The sequence below is a fragment of the Rhinolophus ferrumequinum genome, chromosome 23 (genome assembly GCF_004115265.2).
Source record: "Rhinolophus ferrumequinum isolate MPI-CBG mRhiFer1 chromosome 23, mRhiFer1_v1.p, whole genome shotgun sequence".
Taxonomy (NCBI): Eukaryota; Metazoa; Chordata; class Mammalia; order Chiroptera; family Rhinolophidae; genus Rhinolophus; species Rhinolophus ferrumequinum.
Window position 1 is genome coordinate 17,421,568 of NC_046306.1, and position 21,961 is coordinate 17,443,528.

Sequence of the window (21,961 nt, forward strand, 5' to 3'; positions counted from 1 at the left end):
GATGCAGTAGACAAAGGCTCCCTGTCCACGGAGACTGTGTGTGCATCACACGTGTGTGCACAGTGGCTCTGTGATGTGTTTGTAACAGACACACACATCCCCGAAGCAGACGAGATCCTTTCAGATGGGGCAGCTGCAGTTTCCCTTCCCTCCCTCCTCCCTGAGGATTCTGGGCAGGAAAAAGCTGGGACATGGGGCACGTATCCAGGCGGGGAGCCCAGCCTTACCTGGTGCAGGGCTGTGAGTCCATCTTCATTGCACAAGTCAGGGCTGACCTTATTCTTCAGGAAGTAGCGTACTGCAACAGAGGGGAGAGGAGTAAGCATCCCGTCACACACCAGGTGTGCAGGTATTCAGGGGGCCCAGGTAAGACCCACTCTCCCCAGGCCCTGACACAAACGGTCTTGTTTGTTTATACTTTTTGGGGCATTATGAACGGAACTTAGCCCCATCACCAAGGTTAAAACCCTTCCATGGCTCCCCACTAGTCCAGGAACAATGTCCAAAACCCTTCCCGTGGGTTTATCCCTACCTGCAGACCTCCATCTGGCACAATTCCAGGGGGCGCCGTTCACACTGTGGTCTATAAGACTGGCACCCCTGGAGCAGTGTGGCACACAACTTGCTCAGCTGTACACAGTGCCCCTACCTACCTACCTCTGCAATCTCATTTCGTAAAGTCCAAACACCTTCCATAATGGTCTTGTGTCAGCTAGAGTCACCATACTTCCTCTGGCCTCTGAGCTTTTTGCATAGCCTGTTCCCATTGCCTGGACGATTCACTCATCCTTCCATCCATCCATCCATCCATCCATCCCTCCATCCATTCATCTACCTTCATCCATCCCTAACACACACACACACACACACACACACACACACACACACACACACACCTGCCTCACTCCTCACCCTTTAGGTCTCAACACAAACTCCCCAGATAAAGGTACCACAGCCCTGCTATGTATCCATTACTCCTATGCCTCTCATTTTTAATCTTATCACAACTACAATTACATAACTATTTGGGTAAGCATGGGCTTTGGGTCTGTCTGCAATGGGACACTAAGCCCCAAGAAGGCAGGGCAGTGTCCTGGCACTTACTGCTCTTTGCCTAGGGCCTGGCACACAGTAACTCCTCAACAACCCTTCCAGGTCCGTGACCTAATCAGCAGCTCCTTAGCTCAGGCCAAGGACACAGCCTCTCCATCGCCCTCTGGTGCCGACCCCAAATGGCTCGTGTCTGTGATAAGCAGCACTGCTCCTGGGTCCCTCCTGCAGAGCGGTGGATGACCAGGTAGCTGGTCCCAGCCTGAGGGCCCTGAGGGCCCTGAAAGGAGATATATGGAAAAGCCACTGATCAACAAGACCCAGCCTGTCCACGGGCCAGTGGGGGTGTCCTAGGCCTGACAGATGGCCTTGGGAGAGTAGAAGTGGCCTTTATGTCTCTGTCCAGGATGGGACTCTGGAAGGTTCTGCTCACATGAGGCAAGGGTTCAAATCCCATGGGGGTGGGTGGTGGACCAGGCTTCCTATCCAGGAGATACTCTTTGAAGCAGAAATTAAGCATCAGCTGCCAAATGCAGCGTTTTATGCTCAATAATTATAGGGGTGTTCTCCATGCAGTGTGGGAGCCCAAAACATGTAATTATCTTAAGGGCGGGCAGTTATTTTCAGTCCAAGAGGTGGGACAAGTCACCCCCCTCTCTAAGGAGCCTTTATTATTCATAAGCCAAGGTCCCCTCAGCAGTTCTACTTGGGCTCCAGCTGGGAGCCTGGTCTGGACACAGCTCACTGGAGCAAAGACCCCACCATCCAGTGCACGACCAGGCTCTCCTGCCTCCGGGGTTCAGCGAGACAAATGATGCTTCTAGCCACAGTGTCTTCTTACTGAGTCCTTTTTATGCACCCAGGTCAATGCAGAACCACTTTCTTTCATGGCTTTATGTCTGTAATTATCCCCTTACGGAGAAGAGGAGACAGGCTCAGGAAAGTGCAGCTCACCGTCATACATGGTCAAGAGGAGGAAATGAGACCCTCCGATTTCAAAGCCCAGGCTGATGAGCATAGGCCTGCTCTCCTCTGCCCCTGAGGTCAGAAAGGGGCACCGGCACTGCGGGAGCCCAGCTGAGGGCCCAGACCTGTGCTCAGAGCTGGTGTGGGGAGGAGGGTGACCGGAGAATGGACAGCAGTGACCTCTGTAAGCATCAGAGGCCCTCGGGTCCCAGGCCAAGCCTCTTCTTGCAAACATGTAGCCCCCTGGGGGGGGGGGGGGAGAGTGGGGGAGGCGGGACACAGTCAGATCTTTCAGGACGGTATTAAATGTAAATTTGCCTCTTCTCACTCCCTGCTTAGAATCCTTTCGGGGCTCCACGTTGCTCTTTGAATAAAGTTCAAAATCCTTCCGTGGCCTTCACTGGGGTCAGCAAACGATGGCCCATAGGCCAAATCTGGCAGGCAGCCTATGTCTGTAAATAAAGTTTTATTGGAACACATCTGCACTCATTCATTCCTTATGACCGCTTATGAGCGGACTTATGACCGCTGTCACTCCACAACAGCAGAGTTGAGTAGTTACAGTAGAGACAGTATGGCCCACACAGCCTAAAATATTTACTATCGGGCCCTTTACAGAAAAGGTTTGCAGACCCTTGTCTTCCGGATCCTGCACAGTGTGGTCCCACCCTCCGGGCTACCACCTTGCACAATTCCAGGGGAATTATATAATCATCATCTGTGTGAATGGCTTGCTCGGGAGTTGTGCAGTGCACAGCCTGCTCAGCCGTACCTGCTCAGCAGTCCTGTTTCCCGACCTCCCCAGGCTTATCTCTTGCTCTCTGAGCACCTTACACAATACAGGAAGCTAGCTTGGCAGGGTCTAAGGGCTCCACTGAAGCTTATGGGACACGAAGAGGGGGCATGCTCCCCCCTCCAGCTAGGATAGGAGCATCCACCACTTTCCTCGTTGTCCACACTCAGGTCTGCCCCCTGCCCCCAAAGCCTCAACTCCCAGACTTGGCCATCAGTTTGTCAGAGTGACTCATCTGTTCTCGTGCATTTGTTCAGCTGTGGCTTCAAGCAAGTTATTCTTCTTCTCTGTGCCTCAGTGTCCTCATCTGTAAAATGGGGTCACAACAGCACCTCCTTTGTGGGGTTGCTATGAGGATGAATTAAAACAACCCCTGAGAGCTACTACTATCATTTCTTTTAGAAATAAAAATAAAAAACAACCACCGAGCTCCTGCCTGGCCCCGCCCTGTGCTGGGTGCTGGGGATCTAACCATCAACATCTTGCATTTCTCAAGAGCTCTTGACCTGGTCGTACAAGACAGAGGCCGTCTCTCGCCAGGGGGTCTGAGCATCTGCTGATTCACCACAGTGAAGCCACCTTCGATATCTCCACCGCCCCTCATACAGGCAAGACCCCAGGGCAATAGCAAAGAGGTGCCTCCCGCCCTCCTCTTGTGTATTCCCGCTCCTGACGCCAACACCCTCGCTCTGCCCACACCTCCCTGGCAATCTGGCTGGAATCTGGGCCAAGCAGGGCCATCTGCTCCCCTCCATCTCCAGCTGTGGCAAGTGAGGCTGAACCGGCCCATCTCGGCAGGAAGCTGGTGGCGGCTGCCTTGGCGGGGAGAAATCACTGCTGACAAGCTTGTGTTTTCTTTGCCACCTGACCCGCTCTGCCCCACCGAGTAGAGCTGCCCGACCTCGAGCTGGTCAGTAACGTGCAATCACAGGTGTGGTTCCTACTCCTGCTTTGGGGGAACAGGGACAGCAAAACAGAGGTGTCTGCCCACCAGACGTGGACCTTGGAGTATCTACATCTGCCAGGGGTGCCCTGGGGCTGAGCTGCTGCCACCTGGCCTTGTGATTTGCACAGTCATGTTTGTGGGGTCCCCATTCACCAAGCCCTCCTCTCTTTCCATTTCACTTCCTTTCCCACCCAGCACCCAGCCATGTGACCTCATCTTCCCACTGCCTCCAAGATGCTGCAATTCTTTGCCCCTCCCCACCCCCACTCATCCTATCTTCCCACCACCCTCCCCAGTCACTCACTGATTCAGTTATATGGCTTCTTTCCTTTCCAAAACTAAAACAAAACAAAAACTCAGCTACTCAAGGCCTTTACACACACTTTATTCCCCCTCTTAAGCCAGCACTCTCCACTTCATCCTTCAGTTCCAGGCAAAATGTCACCTCCTCTAAGAAGCCTTCCCTGATCACCCCAATCTCAATCTGGTTGCCCGACTTAGTCTCTCCCATAGTACTCTGCATTCCTGCATTTTTGCTTTGCAGCAGTGCCTATCCCAATTATAATTAGAAGGTGATTAGTTAGTACATAAGAATTATATAGTTATTTGTTTAGTTTCTGGGGCTCCATGAGGACAGGGACATGTCCATCTCATTGGCTGGTGTCCCCAGTGCCCACTAGGAAGCCTGGCTCATAGCAGGGACTCAATGTATTGTAGCGACAACACCTGTGTGAATGAACAAAAGAAGGACTAGAGGAAGGGAAGACTGGTCCCGGGCCCACAGGGCTGCTTGTTCCTGGGGCCATGGGACAGTGGGGACATGTTCTCCTCCTGGGGACACGTGCATAGTCCCGTGGACATGGGGCACCATAAGGAGTGTGACTCGAGGACTGAAACGCAACCAGTGTGAATTTTGTACGAAGAAACAAAGCAGCAATAACCCTCCCCAAGCCTCCACTGTCCATGCAGCCCGACCTGGCAGCTGCCCGCAGGAGTCCCTCAGCCCCACTCTCAGGCCAGGGCACTCTCGTTGTCCTCCCGCCCAGGAGCCCAGTCCTCACTCCCCCTGCCCTGTGCCCTTGGTGTGTTCTTTCTACAGCACAGCACTAACTGAGTGCCAGGCATGGTACTAAGCACTTTATATTCATTAAATCAATTAGTCCTTCTCATCTAGTTATGAGGGTTAATGACCTGCTATGATTAATTAACTGGCTGTTATTATTGCCCCAATTTACAGATGAGAAAACTGAGGCTCAGGCTTGAACACGTGAATGACTTTGCCCACGGGCAAGTGGCTGAGAATGGCAAAGCTGGGATTTTACCTCAGACCTGGCTGCCTCTGAAGACGGACCACTTGACCACTTGGCTAAAATTGTACCAAACAAGGGCCCAGGAAAGGGAACGTGGGCAGCAAAGAAAAGCGCAAGATGGGATGCAGATGTTAGTGTGAAGAGAGCTACAGAGATGGCCAAAAGCTAAAAGAAAGGGTAAGAGCATTGCCGCTAGATCAGTGTTCTAGAATGTCACAGGATAAGAAAGCCAACAATCGCTAAGGATCACTGCAGCAACCTTGTTCGTGTAGTTTGCAGATGAGGACGCTGAGGTCAACACTTAGCCTGTGGCCAATGGGTGGCAGCTCTGGGGCTGACTCCAGAGCCTGAGCTGCAGGGCGTCCTCTGTTTGTCTTCCTGCTACATCTCCACTCTTGGCAGACCACATCCTATCTGATCCCAAGAACTCGGGTGACCTGCCTCCAGCTACCGCACCCCACCCACTGACCTGCACCTCCTCCATGGAAATTCCTAACCACACAGATCCCATTTCCTCCCCTTGCTCAGGTCCCAGCCCAGAGTTTCATGGGGTCCAGCACCTGCAGCCTGGTCAAAGCAGCTCTCTCCCCCACGTCAGGATTGTAGGGGGCCCACCTGCTGCTTGGACAATGCCAGAAAGGACAGCACTCTCAGAAAGCAGCCCCTTTACTCTCGAGTCAAGGTTATCCTGAGTCCTCAGGGCACTGCACTTCCAAAATCACCCCACTGAGCAATTTCAAATTTTCCACCCACCACTGCTCCTCTCTGGAGCAGAAATAGCCAGAAATAGCTGCTTCCTGGGAAGCCTAGCAGCCTGGGGCTGGGGGCGGGGACTAAGTCAAGTCTAATGTTGGCTTCTGCAGGGGCTGGTACAGCATGTCCCACTGCCAGGCAGTTTCACCCCAGGATCCTGGGCAATGACTCCCCCATGGTGGACAGTGGGCAAGGAGGATCTGGGCTTCCCTCAAAGTCACATCCCCAGGCCAGGGAGCCAAGCCTTGCCCTTCCCCAGGGTGCCTCTCTCCAGGGCCCATTTGAGAAAAAGAGGTCAGACACTGACAAGTGTGGGCGGAGATGTGGGGATCCTGGAACCCTCATGCACTGCTGGTGGGAACGTAAAATGGTCCAGCTGCTTTGGAAAACCTTTTGGTGGTACCTCAGAAAGTAAAGAGAGTTACCATATGACCCACTCCTAGGTATATACCCAAGAAGAATGAACACGTACGTCCACCCAAAAACTTGTACGCAAATGTTAACAGCAGCATTATTTGTAATAGCCCAAAGTGGAGCCCAAATGTGTTACAGTCCTACAGTGGGATATCATTCAGCCATTCAAAGGAATGAAGTACCTGCTACAACATAAATGAACCTTGAAAACATTATGCTAACTGAAAGAAGCCAGACATGAAAGGCCAGATATTCTATGATTCCGTTTACATGAAATATCCAGAATAGATAAACCCATAAAGATAGAAAGTAGATTAGTGGTTGCAGGGGAGCAAGAGATGGGGAATGGGAGAGACTGTTAGTGGACAAAGGGTTTCCTTTTGGGGTGATGACAGTGTTCCGGAATTACACAGTGGAATGGTTGTAAAATCCTGTGAATACATTCAAGATCACAAATTACACACTTTAAAAGGGTGATGAATTTTATGATATGTGACTTATATCTCAATTTAAAAAGAAGAGGAAGGAGATCCGAGGTGAGCCTTGAGCATCCTGCTGGAACGTGTTCCTCTGCCAGCCTGGGGGTTCTGTGAGGTCAGGACAGCATCTGTCCCATTCATTTCTGTACCCATAGTGCCTAGGACAGTGCTCGGTACACAGTAGGTGCTCAATCATTACTTAATGGACGGGGAGGGAAGAAGGAAGGCCACTGGCTCTTGGCCTCTTCTGGTCCCTACGTGGTCTAGCCTCTGTCCGCCTCTCCTGGCATCAGCCCTCGTAACCGCCATAGACCCTTTCAGGACCACACATGTGCCATCCTCTCCCTTGTATCCCCAAGTCTTCTTGGGTACTATTCCCTCTGCCTGCCCTTCTCTGCCTTCACTTTACCTGGTTAATTCTTACTTAGCCTCCAGTTCTCAGCTTCAATTTCCTCTATGAACTCAGGTTCATTTCCTCTATGAACCCTCCCCCAACACTCCAGGCAGGGCCAGGCACCCTTATGCACTTTCTGTTCCCTCCCCAGGAACACTCAACACTCTAATGCAGATGTGTGTGGATTTGGTTGTGTCTTTACCAGCCTATAAGTTCTGGAAGGAACCATGAACTTGTAAGCTACTGTGACATAGCCCAGGCTCTTGGTCAGTATCTGATGACAGCAGGAGCAAATACCGAGCCTGCCTGGCCTCCATCCAAGCCTCGGAACAGGCTGGAGCATCCTCTCTTGGGTTGTTCTGTGCTTTGTCCTCTGGACAACAATGCTCGCAGACTGGGCCACAGACTTTTCCATCTCAGAGAGAATCTTTAGCCCTTGGTTTATACAAAGAGGCCAGTTTTTAAAATCTTTTTTCTTAGCCTCTCTGATACCCTAAGGACCACAAGGATAAGATGGCTAAGAGTACAGCAGGCGTCTAGCTATAATCTCCTTTCCAGAACCTCCATGCCCAGGACATGGAGCTGTGCTGAACAGGAGGTGTTGACAGAAACTCACATCAGCTCACCCAGATGCCTCTGCACATGTGTAACTTATATCTAGTATTAGGTGTGTACAGGAAAAGTGAATGCAGACCCTTTAGCTCTATGCGGGCAAATCTTGTCCGTCTTCTTAGTTGGGGTATCCAGCACCTATAGGTAGAGCTCAACAAACATTTGTTGAAAGAATGAACAAAAAAAGTTTTATTTTTCTTCTAAGAAAACAAAACTAGAGATACCAGGGAAATCTAACAAAATATGTGCAAAGTCTATATGAGAAAAACTACAAAACTGGTGGATGACATCAAAGAAAAATTAAATAAATGGAGGGATATTCCATGTTCATGGATAGGAAGAATTACTAGTATCAAGATGTCAGTTCTTCCCAACTTGAGCCATAGACTCCGCGCAATCTCAATCAAAATCTCAGCAAGTCACTTTATGAATATGGGCAAACTTATTCTAAGGTGTCTATGGCGAGGCAAAAGACCCAGAATAGCCAACACAATATTGAAGGAGAAGAACAAAATTGGAGGACTGATGCTGCCCGACTTCAAGGCTTACTATAAAGCTGCAGTAATCCAGACAGTGTAGTACTGGTGAAAGAATCAACAAATAGATCAATGGAACAGAATGGAGAGCCCAGAAATAAACATATGTTACATTCATACATAGATATACTCAACTCTCATCCATTGCTGGTGGGAATGCAAAATGGTACAGCCACTATCGGTGGTTTCCTACAAAACTAAACATACTCTTATTGTACGATCCAGCAACTGCACTCCTTGGTATTCATCCAAAAGAGTTGAAAACTATGTCCACACAAAAACTCACACAGGGATGTTTACAGCAGCTTTATTCATAATCACCAAAACTTGTAAGTAACCAAGATTTCCTTCAGTAGGTAGATAGATAAACTGTGGCACGCCCAGACAATGGACCTTACTCAGTGCTAAAAAGAAAGAAATGAGCTATCAAGCCACGAAAAGACATGGAAGAAACTTAAATGCACGTTATTACTAAGTGACAGAAGCCAATATGAAAAGGCTACATCATGTATGGTTCCAACTATGTGATATTCTGGAAAAGACAAAACTATGGAGACAGTAAAAGGATCAGTGGTTGCCAGGAGTTGGGGTGAAGGGAGCAATAAATATAGGCTGAGCACCGAGGATTTTTAGGGCACTGAAAAGACTCTGTATGATTGATACCATAATGATGACTACGCGTCATTGTACATTTGTTCAAGTCCATAGAATGTACAACACCAAGTGTGGACCTTAATGCAAACTATGGACTTCGGGCAATTATGATGTGTCGCTGTAGATTCATCTGTGGTTAACAAATGTCCCACTCTAGTGGGGATTGTTGATAACAGGGGAGGTTGTACATATTTGGCGCCAGGGGTATACAGGCAATCTCTGTACCTTCCCTCAATTTTGCTGCAAACCTACAGCTGCTCTGAAAAAAAAAAAAGCCTAAATAAATAAACAAACAGACAAACAAACAAGCAAACAAAAGAAATCAGGAAAGCTTATGTACAAAGTAAGCTGCAGTTAACCTTCTTGAAAAACGCATAGTCTTTCTGAAACGTGGGGGTAGAGGAGGAATCACTTCCTAATGTGAAAGTGGACATTCGTGTACTAGATTTCCTTTACGGGAGGGAGAACTGCATTTAATGCATCTAATGTAGAGAAAATGTGGGTCTGTAAGGTTTCTCCACCAAAGCTGCAAAGACTGTGCCTGTGGACGCTTCCCTTCCACTCCCCTCTCTCCCGCTCCTCCCCCCTCCTTCGGTCCTGCTCCCCAATCCGCCCCATAGATATCTTGCCTCTCCCCACTCCCACCTTTCCACAGTGCTTTCTCTCAGGGATTTACGGCAAGGGTACTGCTGGTCCAGAAACATGACCCTAGAATGTCCCCCTTCTTTTCATGAACACACTGGATCTCAGCTGTCCCAGTACTTCCCCCTGCAACTTCCAGCGGACCCAGGAACCTGATCTCCCTTCAGTACTGCAGAGCTTGGCTGCCCAGGAACTCTCCAAGGTATCTCTCTTACCCCAATTCCCTCTCTCCCCAAATGCCTGCACTCCTCTTCTTCAATTCCTGTTGCGCCCCAACCCCAACTCTCTCACCTCACTTCTCTTTCCACTGATCTCTCCTCCATTTTTTAAAATAGCCTAATTATTTCATATCTCCCGGCAAGCAACAGATAAAAATATTCCCAGCCCTCCAGGTAGGAGCGGCACACACAGAAACACCAAAATTCCTCACAGCCTAATATCTGATACATCATAATATCTAACAGTGATTGAGAATTTTCCAAGCATGAGGCACTACGCCACGACGTTACATGTCTCATCCCAGTTAATCCCCACAATAACCCTATGTCTTAGCTGCTATTATCAACGCATTCAGCAGAGAACATGTATGATTTACTCAAGCTCACTTAGCTAATCAGTGTTGAGACTCAACGCTAGTCTGGCTGATTTCAGGCACAACTCGTAACAAGAGATCCTCACTCCAACTTAACCAAGAATAAAATCCATCCCTATCAATATTTAGGCAGAGAAAACAAGTTGCCTGTGGGGGAGTTAATTCCTCCAGCCCCCACCTGCCCACTCTGAACCTTCTGTCTGGTTTCCCTGGTCCCACTCTGCTGTTTCATAACCACTCTAACCCCCACCACCAAAGCCTGTCTGCCCGGCTCTCAATTTACTCCTAACGATGCTGTGTCTCGCTTCTCTCCCTCAGCACTGTGCTACACCAGACAGGGGCAAAGGCCACTCTGGGTTCTGCTTCTCCAGCTGGGGAAGTTAAACGAGATTTTTGAGGATTTTAAGGTAACCACCCACGAAATTGAAACCGGGATTTACATCTTCCACATCAATGGAAAAGATAAAAGCAAATAAATGTAGTATTCATTAAAATCACAAAATGAAAAAAAAAAAAGACAGAAACATAAATGCAGCAAAACATGAAACAAGATGACCAAAAAAACCAAACCTCTATTATTAATAATAAATAAAATCATTTCTCCTCCGATACAAAGCAGTACAGATCTGGTTGTTGAAAAGAAAAAAAAATCAACTGTGTGCTGCTTACAAGCAATACATACCAATAAAATAAGAGAGAGACTAAAAATAAAGCAATGCTGAAACGGAAAACAGTCAACATGCAAACACAGAGAAAGCAGGGGTGGTAACATTACTATGCTGTAGAATGGAATCCGGGGCAAAAAGAGGAGGTAGGTAATCAACTTTGGGTTAAAAAGATGCTTCAAACTGGAAACATAAACAGAAAGCAGACTTCTGGTTACTTGGGGCTAGCGGTGGGTTGGGGAGAATGAAGTCATTATCAGATAAGAAACCTTATGAATTGCATAATCAGTTACGCAAAAGTCAGGAAAACCACAATTGGTCAGTACGTAAGTCAAAACCACCATTTTCCAAGGAATCTTTAGCATATACACTGTCTAAAGAACATATCAGAGGGAGGGGCAAACATTTATAGGCAAGGGTGTTCACAGGTGTGGTTTATATACATTGTTTATAATCGAGAAATCCTGGAAGCAACCCAAATGTCTAAACAATTGGGCCCCGATTAGGTAAATTTTGGAACATCCTGCAGATGGTATCTTTGAGGGATTTTTAATGACATGGGAAAAAATGCTTGCTACATAACGTCAAATGGAAAAACAAGATCAAAACTATACATCCAATGCCGTCTCAATTGGAAAGGAAAAATGCATTACACACATGCACACACTTCTCATTGGAAAAAAAGTTAAGATAGGAACTGTAGTTATCAGTGATTTTTATTTTAAGGTTGCCAGAATTTTCCAAACATTTAAAAATATGCATGTATAATACTATCTTTATAATCAGAATTTTGCAATATCACTAAAAAAAAAAATCCCAAACCCTCCACAGAATGATAGCCAAGGGGTAAGAACCATATTTCTGCTACGAGTTTCTAGGGCAGAAATGAGGTCTCCAGCTGGCTAATTCCCCTGAAGGAAGGGCTGAAGCTGGAATTCGTGTGTTGAATAGGAAGTTAAATAACAACAATAATAACTCCTTTGTTTGTATGGTCCAGGAGTTGGCAAACTATAGTCCACTGGCCAAATCTTGCAATTTTGAACTGCTCCCAAGAATGGTTGCTATATTTTTTTAGTGGTTGGGGATGGGGGAATCAAAGAAGAATAATATTTTAAGACACCTGAAAATGATATGAAAGTCAACATATCAGCATCTATAAATGCAGTTTAATTGGAACACATGCTCATTTGTTTCTGGATTGCCTATGGCTGCTTTCTCTGTCGTAACAGAGGCTGTATGGCCCACACAGCTCACAGTGTTTCTTATCTGGCCCTTTACAGAAACAGTCGGCTGATTCCTGATGCAGCGCTTTGTGGATAACAAAGTATGTTGAAAACCACAGCCATTTCACTCTCACAATGAAAGTCTAATGGTCCCAGGTAGGACAGGAAGAAATACACGAATGTCCAAGGTGGACCACGAGGTCATGGCCAGGAAGGGGGCAGGCAGATCGGGCCCAATTTCTTTACTTGCCAAGGAATGAAGGAGGCACAAAACCCTGCCCCCCAGAGCTTGCTGTCGCTCACCTTTCTCACGGCACCCCCCCCTCCCCAACTCAGTCCCCTCCAAAAGCAGCCACATTTCCTGTCAAGAGCGTGACCTTCTGCAACCTGTACAGTGCAGGCTGCAGCTGCAAACAGGATGGTATTTTTATCTGGACCCTGTTTCCTGTTTGTCGGCTTGGGGGTTTTATTTGCTGGTATCTGGTTTTGTCATTTCTGATACACACTCAGGTCCCTTGTCACATCAAAACAGAGCCGTCTATCTCCTAATATGGCATGCAGCCTGCCACCAGGCCACTTGCTCCGGCACCCTCCTTCCCCGCACCCCCCACACTCTCCCCTTCTGCTGCACCTTCTCCTGTGATGTCAGATACACACTTTCTGCCTGCTCAGGAGCAGAAACCAGGGCTGCTGGTGGGCAGAGAGGAAATGGGAGCATTTCGACCGCACGAAATGGAAAAATCCACTCTCTTATCAGAGAGGAGCTGGCTGGGCCAGGAGGGGAGCAAGTTGCAGGCTTTGCAGAGCTTCTGGAACCCACTGTTCTTAGCAAGGCCTGGCTGGGGGAGACCAGGGCAGCTGCTGGGGACAGAGTTCAGTGTGGGACTTGGGAGTCCTTTGCTGAGAATGCCCTCAGCCCTGGGACCTGGGGATCAGTTGCTCCCAGTGATAGACGAGAATGGACTGCCTTCAGCCCTCTTGTCCCAGGACTCAGCCAGTGAAGGAACAGAGAGCAGACACATCAGCCACCACCCAGCTAGTGAGAGCAAGAGCTCACAGGGAGCCCTTGCTGTGTGCCTATGCCTGTACAGGAACTGTGGCATTTAATCCTCACCAGCCCAGGGCAGGAGCAAGGCAGCCCCTCTGATGGCTCCGACTTTACAAATGGGGGATACTGAGACACAGCGAGTTTCATTAGCTTGCCCCAAACCACTCTGTGAAGAGGCTGCAGTAGCCCCACACTTGAATTCCATGCTTGCTTCCCCACGACGATTTCAATGCATGTCTCACAGCGAAACCTGTTCAAACCCCAGGTGTTAGAGCAGAGGATCCACAGCCCAGAGCCTTCCTGTTTCCTGTTCCACCAGCACGTCCAGCAGCAGGCTCGGAGCCAGGGGGATGAAAGGGTTACTCTAATTTACAATCGCACCCAGCCTGGAGGAAGGCCACCAAAACATCCCATTGGGGGACAGGCAATCTACCTAAGCACTGCCCCTGGCATGAAAACACAGGTGTGGCGGCTAAGAATTCAGCTCCACCATTTCCCAGTGATCTGCTCTCAGGTACATTATCTCCTCTATCTGAGCCTCAGTTTTCCTCATCTGTAAAATAGGATTTACAGCATCATAAGGTTGTCTGAGAGGAAGATTACAAAAAGCCTCCACCCTCCCACAGTCAGTCAAATTTCCGTTAACCAGGGAAATTCTTCACTGAAGCCTACAGCTGACTAAGGGTTTCTATTTCTACCCACAGTGCTGAAAACATGTCACTTATCACCTGGCTCTCTTTCTTGTTCCAGGGGCACAGCCAGGGCTTCCCTACAGCCAGGGATGGGACTGGGTCTTATGGTACCCTCCTGAGCTAACGGTATCCCTGATCTGGCTAGAGAGAGGTGGGGGAGGAGACTGCAACCCCTGTCCCCAGCAGCCACCTACAGTTATCTAAATCACAGATCTGAATGCCCTGCTTTCCTGCTCAGGAGTCTCTCATGGTTCCCACTGCCTTCACACGTCCATGAGCCAGCCCAGTGGTCCTTACAGTGTGGTCCCAGCAGCAGCAGCAGTGGCAGCACCTGGGAACTCGTCAGAAATGCACGTCCTGTGACTACCGTGGACCTACTGAATCAGGAATTCTCGGGGGAGAGGCCAGCAATCTAGGGTTTAACAAGAGCCCTCCGAGGGATTCTGATAACTCCAGTCTCTTCTCACCATGCCTTCCTGTGTCTCCTGAAACACCCAACTTCTCTCCCTCTTTTCCCGTCCTCCACAAATTATTCACAGGACACCAACTCTGGGCCAGGTGTGGGCACACAGCAGCCCTCCTCGGGCTTGTAATCTGCCCTCGCCTCAGTCTGGAATATTCTTCTCTGCTTCTCAGCAGCCAAATCCCAGCCCAGCCCTCACGGCAGTGCATGAGACATTCACTAAACATGAGTTGAACATTAAAGGAACGAATGAATACAAGACCGAATGCACCACCGCAGTTGAGTCTCCCTGGACCCTGAGTAAGTGCCCTCAGCAGGCAGCGTGCACCTCAACCAGAGCGCCTGTCACCCTTCACAGTGGCCTTGAAGGTGCCTCAAGCCATATGGGGCTGTGTAGCACTCAAAATGTGCATAATCCAGCTTGAGATGTGCAGTGAATATAAAATGCACCCTGGACTTGGAAAATTTAGCACCAGAAAAAAAGATATGGAAAATGTCACAAAAATTTGTCGTACTGATTACATGTTGCAAGGATACATTGGGTTAAAGGAAATATATAAATTAATTTTACCTGTTTCTTTTCTACATTAATATGGCTACTAGAAAATGTTAAATTAAGTATGTGGCTCACATTCTTTTTCTATTGACCAGCGCTGAGCTTAGGCTGTAAATATTTAGTCACATGACTGGAGGCACAGCTGTGGCTTTGTGAGGTCATTTCTGTCCGTCTGTCTCCTTCCTTCCTTCCTTCCTTCTTTTCTTTCCTCTCCTTCCTTTCCCTCTTCCTTCCTTCTTTCTTCCCTCCTGGATCTCTTCCTCCCCCTCTCTCTGTCCCACAAACACTTATTGCGTATCAGTTCTTGTACCCCCACATGAGGCTTGGCACAGCGTAGGTCCACCATCGTTTGCCGAATGAATAAACCCACACTCAGTATGCAGACTGACCCAGAGTGACCCTCAGGGAGTTTCCCTCCCATTTAATCCCCATACCGGTTTGTGTAGGTATAGTTTTCCCATTTTGTTTCAAAAGGAACCAAATTTCAAAGATGTCCTTATGTAACTCAGGGCTGGGGTCAGTTTTCCTGTTTGCCTACAGGTCAGTTTGCCTACAGGGCTCAGGTGCACACAGTCCCGGCCAAGACTCCCTGTGCAGGACACTTTGTTCTCGAAGCTCCAGAGGGCTGGCTAGGGGTGGATCTGAGCTTGGAGCTAAAGCTCTCCAGGGAGGGGAGGGCACCAGGCTGAGCCATGCGCTGCCCCTCCCTGTCCCCCATGGGCCTGAGATGATGAGGCTGCACGTGGGTCAGTGAGACTCAGGCTTCCAAGCCTGCTTTGGGGCCTAGGTGACAGTCACTGTGAGTATGACAGACTGTGCCCCAGAATCTCTCTGCACGCCCCTGACTGCATCCCTCTGCACCCCCAGCCCTCCAGTTTGAGAGGCTGAAAGACACTGGGGTAACTCATAATATCTCAGATGAGCTGCCCCTTGGAGCTGGGAAGGCAGCAAAAAGGCTGGCATGGTTTGCGATCCTTCCCAACTCGGGGCCCACTCTTAGCTAACATGAGGTTGTGGCCCCTCACCACGGTCCATCAGGCAACAGTAACACCTCTCATCCCTTCCACTGGTTTTGCATCCTTCCCAACTTAGCACTGAAACACTAGAGGCTTTCCCTGCCCCAGGGCCCTTGCTTATGCTATTATTTCTGCCTACAAAACTCTCCTCTAGCCCAGCCTCCTCTATCTTTCTGCATGACTGGCTCCTTCTCACGGATCAGGTCTCCTAAGTTCACCTGCTAGGGGAGACCTCCCTAAATATGTCCCAGTCCTGTTGTCCCCTATCAAAGCACCCTGCCTCTTCTTTCATAGCAGGGGATTTCAGCATGGGGATCGGGGAGCAAGCTGCCACCTTTACCTTAAAGAATCTTATCTTCCCCTTTAATATACTCCGTGGGCCATGACATTACTTTTTAGGCACTCAAACCACATACCTTAAATATCCTCATTTATAGGTTGAATGAAAGAAGCCACACACAAGAAGCCGTGCTGTGATTCCACTTGCCTGACATTCTAGAACAAGCAGAACTCACTGGACATTTCACACGTACTTGGGTGACTATAATCAAAAAGCAGATAATGACAAGTGTTGGCGAGGATGTGGAGAAATTGGAACCCTCGTACATTATGAAATGCTACAGCTGCTGTGGAACACAGTCTGGCAGTTCCTCAAAAAGTTAAACATAGAATGACCAAATAATCCAGCAATTCCACTCCTAGGCATATACCACAAATAACTGGAAACAGAAGCTCAAACAAATATACGTACACTCATGTTCATAACAACACTATGCACAACAGGTAAAAAATAGCCAAAAAGGTGGAAACAACCCAAGTGTGTACATGTGTTTGGTCATAGAAAGGAATGAAGCGCTGATACATGCTACACCATGAATGAAACTTGAAAACATTATACTAACTGCAAGAAGCCAGCCTCAAAAGATTACATGTTCTATGATTCCATGTATACGAAATGCTCAAAATAGGTACAGCCCTACGGACAGAAAGCAGACTGGTGGGTGCCAGGGGCTGGAGGGAGGGGAGAATGAGGAGCGACTGGTAGCGGGTAAAAGGTTTCCTTTGGGGGTGATAAAAATGTTTTGGACCTAGATAGAGGTGGTGGTTGCACAACATTGTAAATGTACTAAATGTCACTGTCTTGTATACTTTAAAAAAGTTAATTTTATGTTATGCGAATTTCATCCCGCCAAAAAACCAAACTAACCTGCAGTGGCTTAAAAACAAAAAAATACTGTCAGAACAGTACTTGCCTGGGAGAGGGTGGAGGACTGACTGAGAACGGACGTGACATGAGGGAACTTTCTGGAATGATGGTAATGTTATAGACCAGCACTGTCCAATAGAAGTATCTATGGGCCACATATGTAACTTTAAATTTTCTGGTAGCAACATTAAAAATGAAACAGGTAAAATTTTAATCATATATTTTATTTAACCCACTACATCCAAAATATTATCATTTCAACATGTCATCAATATTTTTAAATTCTGTACCTTGATTATGGTGGTGGTCACACAAATCTATATCTGTGATTTAAAAACTGCTTGTTGAATACACACACACATACGTGCATGAGAACTGGCAACATCTGACGAGGGTTGGTGAATTATATCAATGTCACGTTCCTGATTGTGATGTTACATTATAGTTTTGCAAGATGTTGCCATTGGGGCAAACTGGGCTAAAGGTAGAAGGGATCTCTCTATTATTTTTTTAATCTTCACATAAATCTAAAATGATCTCAAAATAAGAAGGCATGAGCTTCACTCACTGGGGCAGGGCCTTGGACTCCTGAGATTAAAGGCAGAAGTGGCGTGGTGGTGTGGCCGTTTATACAGACTGAGCCAGGCGTATATACTGGGTTGAGCCAAACCGGACCTGCCCTTGCCTTGGTGGGGGTCACACAGATGCACAGTAGTAACAAGATAACCGCTCAGATGGACGGGACCTTGCCGTGAGGATGCACCGCAGGGTCCCGGCCCCAGTCAGGGCTCAGCATGACCACAAGACTGCAGTGTTAGGCTGAAATGCCAACTGACAGAATCCAAGAATAATGCTAGCTAATAGCTCACATGTTTTAGAACCTTCCTCTGTGCGAAAGATGTCAGTTAGTCCTCAGTACAACCCTTTTAAGTAGGTGTTATTATATTTATTTAACCAAAAGAGAAACTGAGGCACAGAAGAGGTTGAGGGATTTGCCCAAGGTCAGGCAGTAAAGAGCGGAGCCAGGAGCTGAGCCTGGATGTCTCGCTCCAGAGCCCTGGGTCTGACCCATGCACTTTGGTGAGTCCTGGGCTGGAACACACAGGAAGCTGATCCGCTGTGTCTGGCGGATCTTTAACCATCTCCCCCTACCCCGCCCCTGGAACCACTCCCCCTGTGGCCCCAATCAGCACCTGGTTGAAGTTTGAGCATTAATGTACTGATGAGGCCAGAGGAGCCCTGGGGACAGTGCCCTCTGACCATCACTGTGGGGGGTGGGCCTTAGGGTGGGCTGCGGCCTGTGTGTGTGTGTGTGTGTGTCCCTCTCGGCCCAGCCTTGTTCTCTCCTCAAGTCCCTTTTAAAAACCAGCAGTTTCTCCATCAGCTAATGAACAGATACACAAAAAAAATGTGGTGTATCCTTTCAATTGACTATTATCCAAACATAAAATAGAAGGAAGTCTTGATACATGCTACAACATATATGAACCTCGTCACCATTATCTTAGGCAAATGAAGCCATACACAAAAGATCACACACTGTATGATTCCATTTACATAAAATGTCCAGAACAGGCAAATCCATGCGGACAGAGAGCAGACTGGTGTTTACCGGAGTCTGTGGGGAGGAGGAACTGGGGAGTGGTTGGCAATGGGTGCAGGGATTCCTTTTTGGGGGATGAAAATGTTCTGGAACTAGACAGAGGTGACGGTTGCACAACATTGCGAATGTACTCAATGCCACTGAATGGGTCAAAATGGTTAATTTTATGTCATGTGAATTTCACTTTAATTTTTTTTAAAAAAACCCAGTGGTTTCCAGACTGTGGGACACTTAAGATTCACAACTTGTGCCCCAATTCCTGACATACCCAGGGAGGGCTGTGCTCTAGATCAGAGAGGATCACTCTCCACCTCCTACATGCCCGGCTGTGGCCTCTCCGGGAAAAAGACATGCTTTACCTCCTACCCCAGACGTCCACAGAGTGAAGGGAAAGCAAGCAGCCCTGAGAAACTAACCACAGTAGGCGTACTGGTGAGACAACAGCCAGCATCGGTGGGACACTCACAAGTGCAAAGCACTTCATGTGTTACCTCATTTCATCCTCACAACAGTCCTGAGATACGTGCTGCTGTTTCCCCCAGTTTACAGACAACAGAGGCAGCTCAGGGAAATCATGTTCACTGCTGACGTTCGCCTAGTAAGGAGGTGGTAGAACCCGTGTGTGTCCCTCTTCTCGCTGCACACACACTCAGCCGACAGAGGCCAGCACCCCCAGGATTTGGGAGTCACTCCGTTCCCCAGGGGCCCATAGCCTGTGTGATCACTCTCCCTCCAAAACCGGGAATCAAACCCCACAAGCTTGTGAAACACAGGTGATGAGTGCTGCCTCGAAACACAACCAGGCTCTGCAGGGGCAGAGCGAGACTGCACCAGAGCCAGAGAACCTGCAGGTAAGAATACAGGCACTGAATTCTAGCTGTGTGAACTTTGCGGAAGTGACAACCTCTCTGAGCCTCAGTCTCCTCGTCTATGAAGTCGAGCTCAGGTTGCAGAGGTTTGGTACAGGGGCGATGCATACAAAGGATATAGGATCACACAGGGAGCGTGGGGTTGGTGCCCTAAAAGTCAGTGGTCCGTGTCCAGCTCTCAGCTGGGACAGGGCAGGGCACAGGCTGAGGACCCCAGGGAGGGAGAGTGTGCTGGGGTACACCTACTTCCCCTACTTCCTGACCCCACACACCCCAGGCCCCAGGGCCAACTCACACTTGCCATGTTCAGGCCAGGTGTTTCCCGGGGTTTAGACAGGGTAGGGTTTGTCTCACGCTCCAGATCAGAAACTCAGGCCATTCTGAATTCCAGCCGGGCTAAGGGGACAGAGCCGGAGGGACAGACAACCCTGTGGGACTGGGGCTGAGGCCACTGGTAGGATTTGAGGCCAGCCCAGCCCATTTAATAGTGTTTTCCCAGCCAGAAGGAGGCCGCGCTAATTAAGTGGAATGTGCCGGTCTGCAAACCGATTTGTGCAGTTCCAACTCCAAGAGGGGCCAAGAGCTTCCAAACTGGGCCAGAGTCACCCGGAAACACCCACATCTTATCTGCATCTCAGAGCCAGGCTCTCTGCGGGTACATCTAGGCCCCACACCCTCCACCCCCTCCTCCCACCCCCGTGACAGGTTCTGGTCACTGACCAACCGCCCAGGCCACTCCATTATGAGAGGACATTATGCTCCTCTCTGGAGAGGTTGGTCCCCCGGCTACCCCACAATGCTGGGCTCAGAGGTCCAGGGTGAGCTTGAAGTCACACCAGCTGGTGGGGCGGGGGATTTGGAGGAAGACATGGCCATGAATCATGGCTGGTTCAGGGTCAAAGCCTCCAGGGCCCCACTCAAGGGCAGGGCCAAGCAGAACCTGCTGAGTTCATCCATGAGAACAGAAGGAACCAGCCCCAAACAAAGTCCAAACAGAAGACAAAAGTGGCATCTTGGGAGCTAAAGATTACCAGCTAGAAGGCTCAGGCTGAGGGGCAGAGTTCAGACAGTGCCTTCAACAGAAGCCATCAGCCATGGCCCAGATATGTCCTAGGGACATCCTAACAGTAATGAACGGTTCTGTGCATCGGGGACTTGCTCTCTACCTGGAAGTAGGCCCACGCACCTTACGCACATTTCCATATTTAAACTCGCAGCATCTTGTCCGTGCCTCCATCTTACGGATGGGGAAACTGAGGCTCAGAGAGCTAGAGGGACTTGCCCAAGGCCACAGCAGAATCAGGATTGGCCCCCAGGTCCGGCTGACTCTGAGTCCTTGCTCTCCATCCTTTGCTAACCCACCTCTTGACTCATGGGGACATCTCACCACGTACCCTAAGTGTGTAGAGGCTTCACTCACTGAGCCTTGGATTCTGATGTGACTCCAAATCGAGTGGGCATGGTGAGCTCCGTGGGGTCAGCACTTACCAGCCTTACTGCAGGAGCTGGTTGTCTGTGTCCTGTGGACACCCCAAGACCCAGGGGCCTGACTGGTGGGGGTGCAATGAGGGTGAAGCTCACTGGCGTGTCCAAAGGAGACAGTGAGGGTGAGTCTGGCCCTAGGAGGGCTTGTAAGTCAAAGGAACCCAGCTGAAGCTGAAGTGTAACCTGAGAGCCCTGGGGCAAACCTCCATTTTGCTGAGGGGGTTTTGCAAGCTGAGACTATAGGCTGACTCCCTGTGGACAATTGGGGGATTTTCAGAGGGTGTAGATCACGGGTGAGGATGAAAAGGAGAACTGACGGAGAAGGCTGGGAGAGTGGGGAAGGGAAACTCGAGATGTAGAACGAGCTGTTGTGATCAGATGCTGCCGTGTTCTAAGCCTCGCCTCTGTCTCCCCACAAAACCATCAGTGCAATCCGCATGCCTTCCCGCTAAAGAAGCACAACAGCAAATACAAGAGCGAGAGCTCCCCGAGAGCACCTGGCACTGCTCCCAGGCCACAGGCCACCCAGTCCCGGAAGGTCCCTTGTGAGAGGTGGGGGGGACCCTGGAGGTCTTTCTGGGCCCACGAGGTCCTATGACTCCCCTCTGTCATGCACAGAGTCTGACCTCTGATTGCTATAAAAAGGGGGCAGCTTAGTGTGGCAATTAGGGCACAAGTGAGAATACCAGAGTTCAGTTCAGTTCCCAGGTCTGCCACTAAGCGGCTGTGTGATTTTGGGCATGTTACTTTCCCTCTCTGAGCCTCTGTTTCCACAACTACAGAAATGGGGTCATAACAGTACCTCTCACGGGGCTGTTATGAGGTTTCAATGGGCGAATATTTATGAAGCACTTTAAGTGCCTGGCACATAGCAAGTGCTAGTAAGTTTCTTTTATTCTACCCAACTTTTCATTTTTAAATAGCTATATTGAGGTATAACTCATATATCATACAACCCACCTATTTAAAGTATACAATTCGATGCACTTTTTT

General features: G+C 49.0%; 1 protein-coding gene across 2 annotated transcripts in view; it reads right to left on the reverse strand.

Annotated features, from left to right (window-relative positions):
- PPP1R16B (protein phosphatase 1 regulatory subunit 16B) overlaps window positions 1-21,961 on the reverse strand; it is a 91,999-nt gene that overhangs the window by 18,903 nt on the left and 51,135 nt on the right. For both annotated transcript variants that reach the window (XM_033094777.1, XM_033094778.1), the window contains exon 3: window positions 228-298. In XM_033094777.1, the coding sequence (XP_032950668.1) occupies window positions 228-298 (71 nt within the window). The remainder of the gene's footprint in view (window positions 1-227; window positions 299-21,961) is intronic.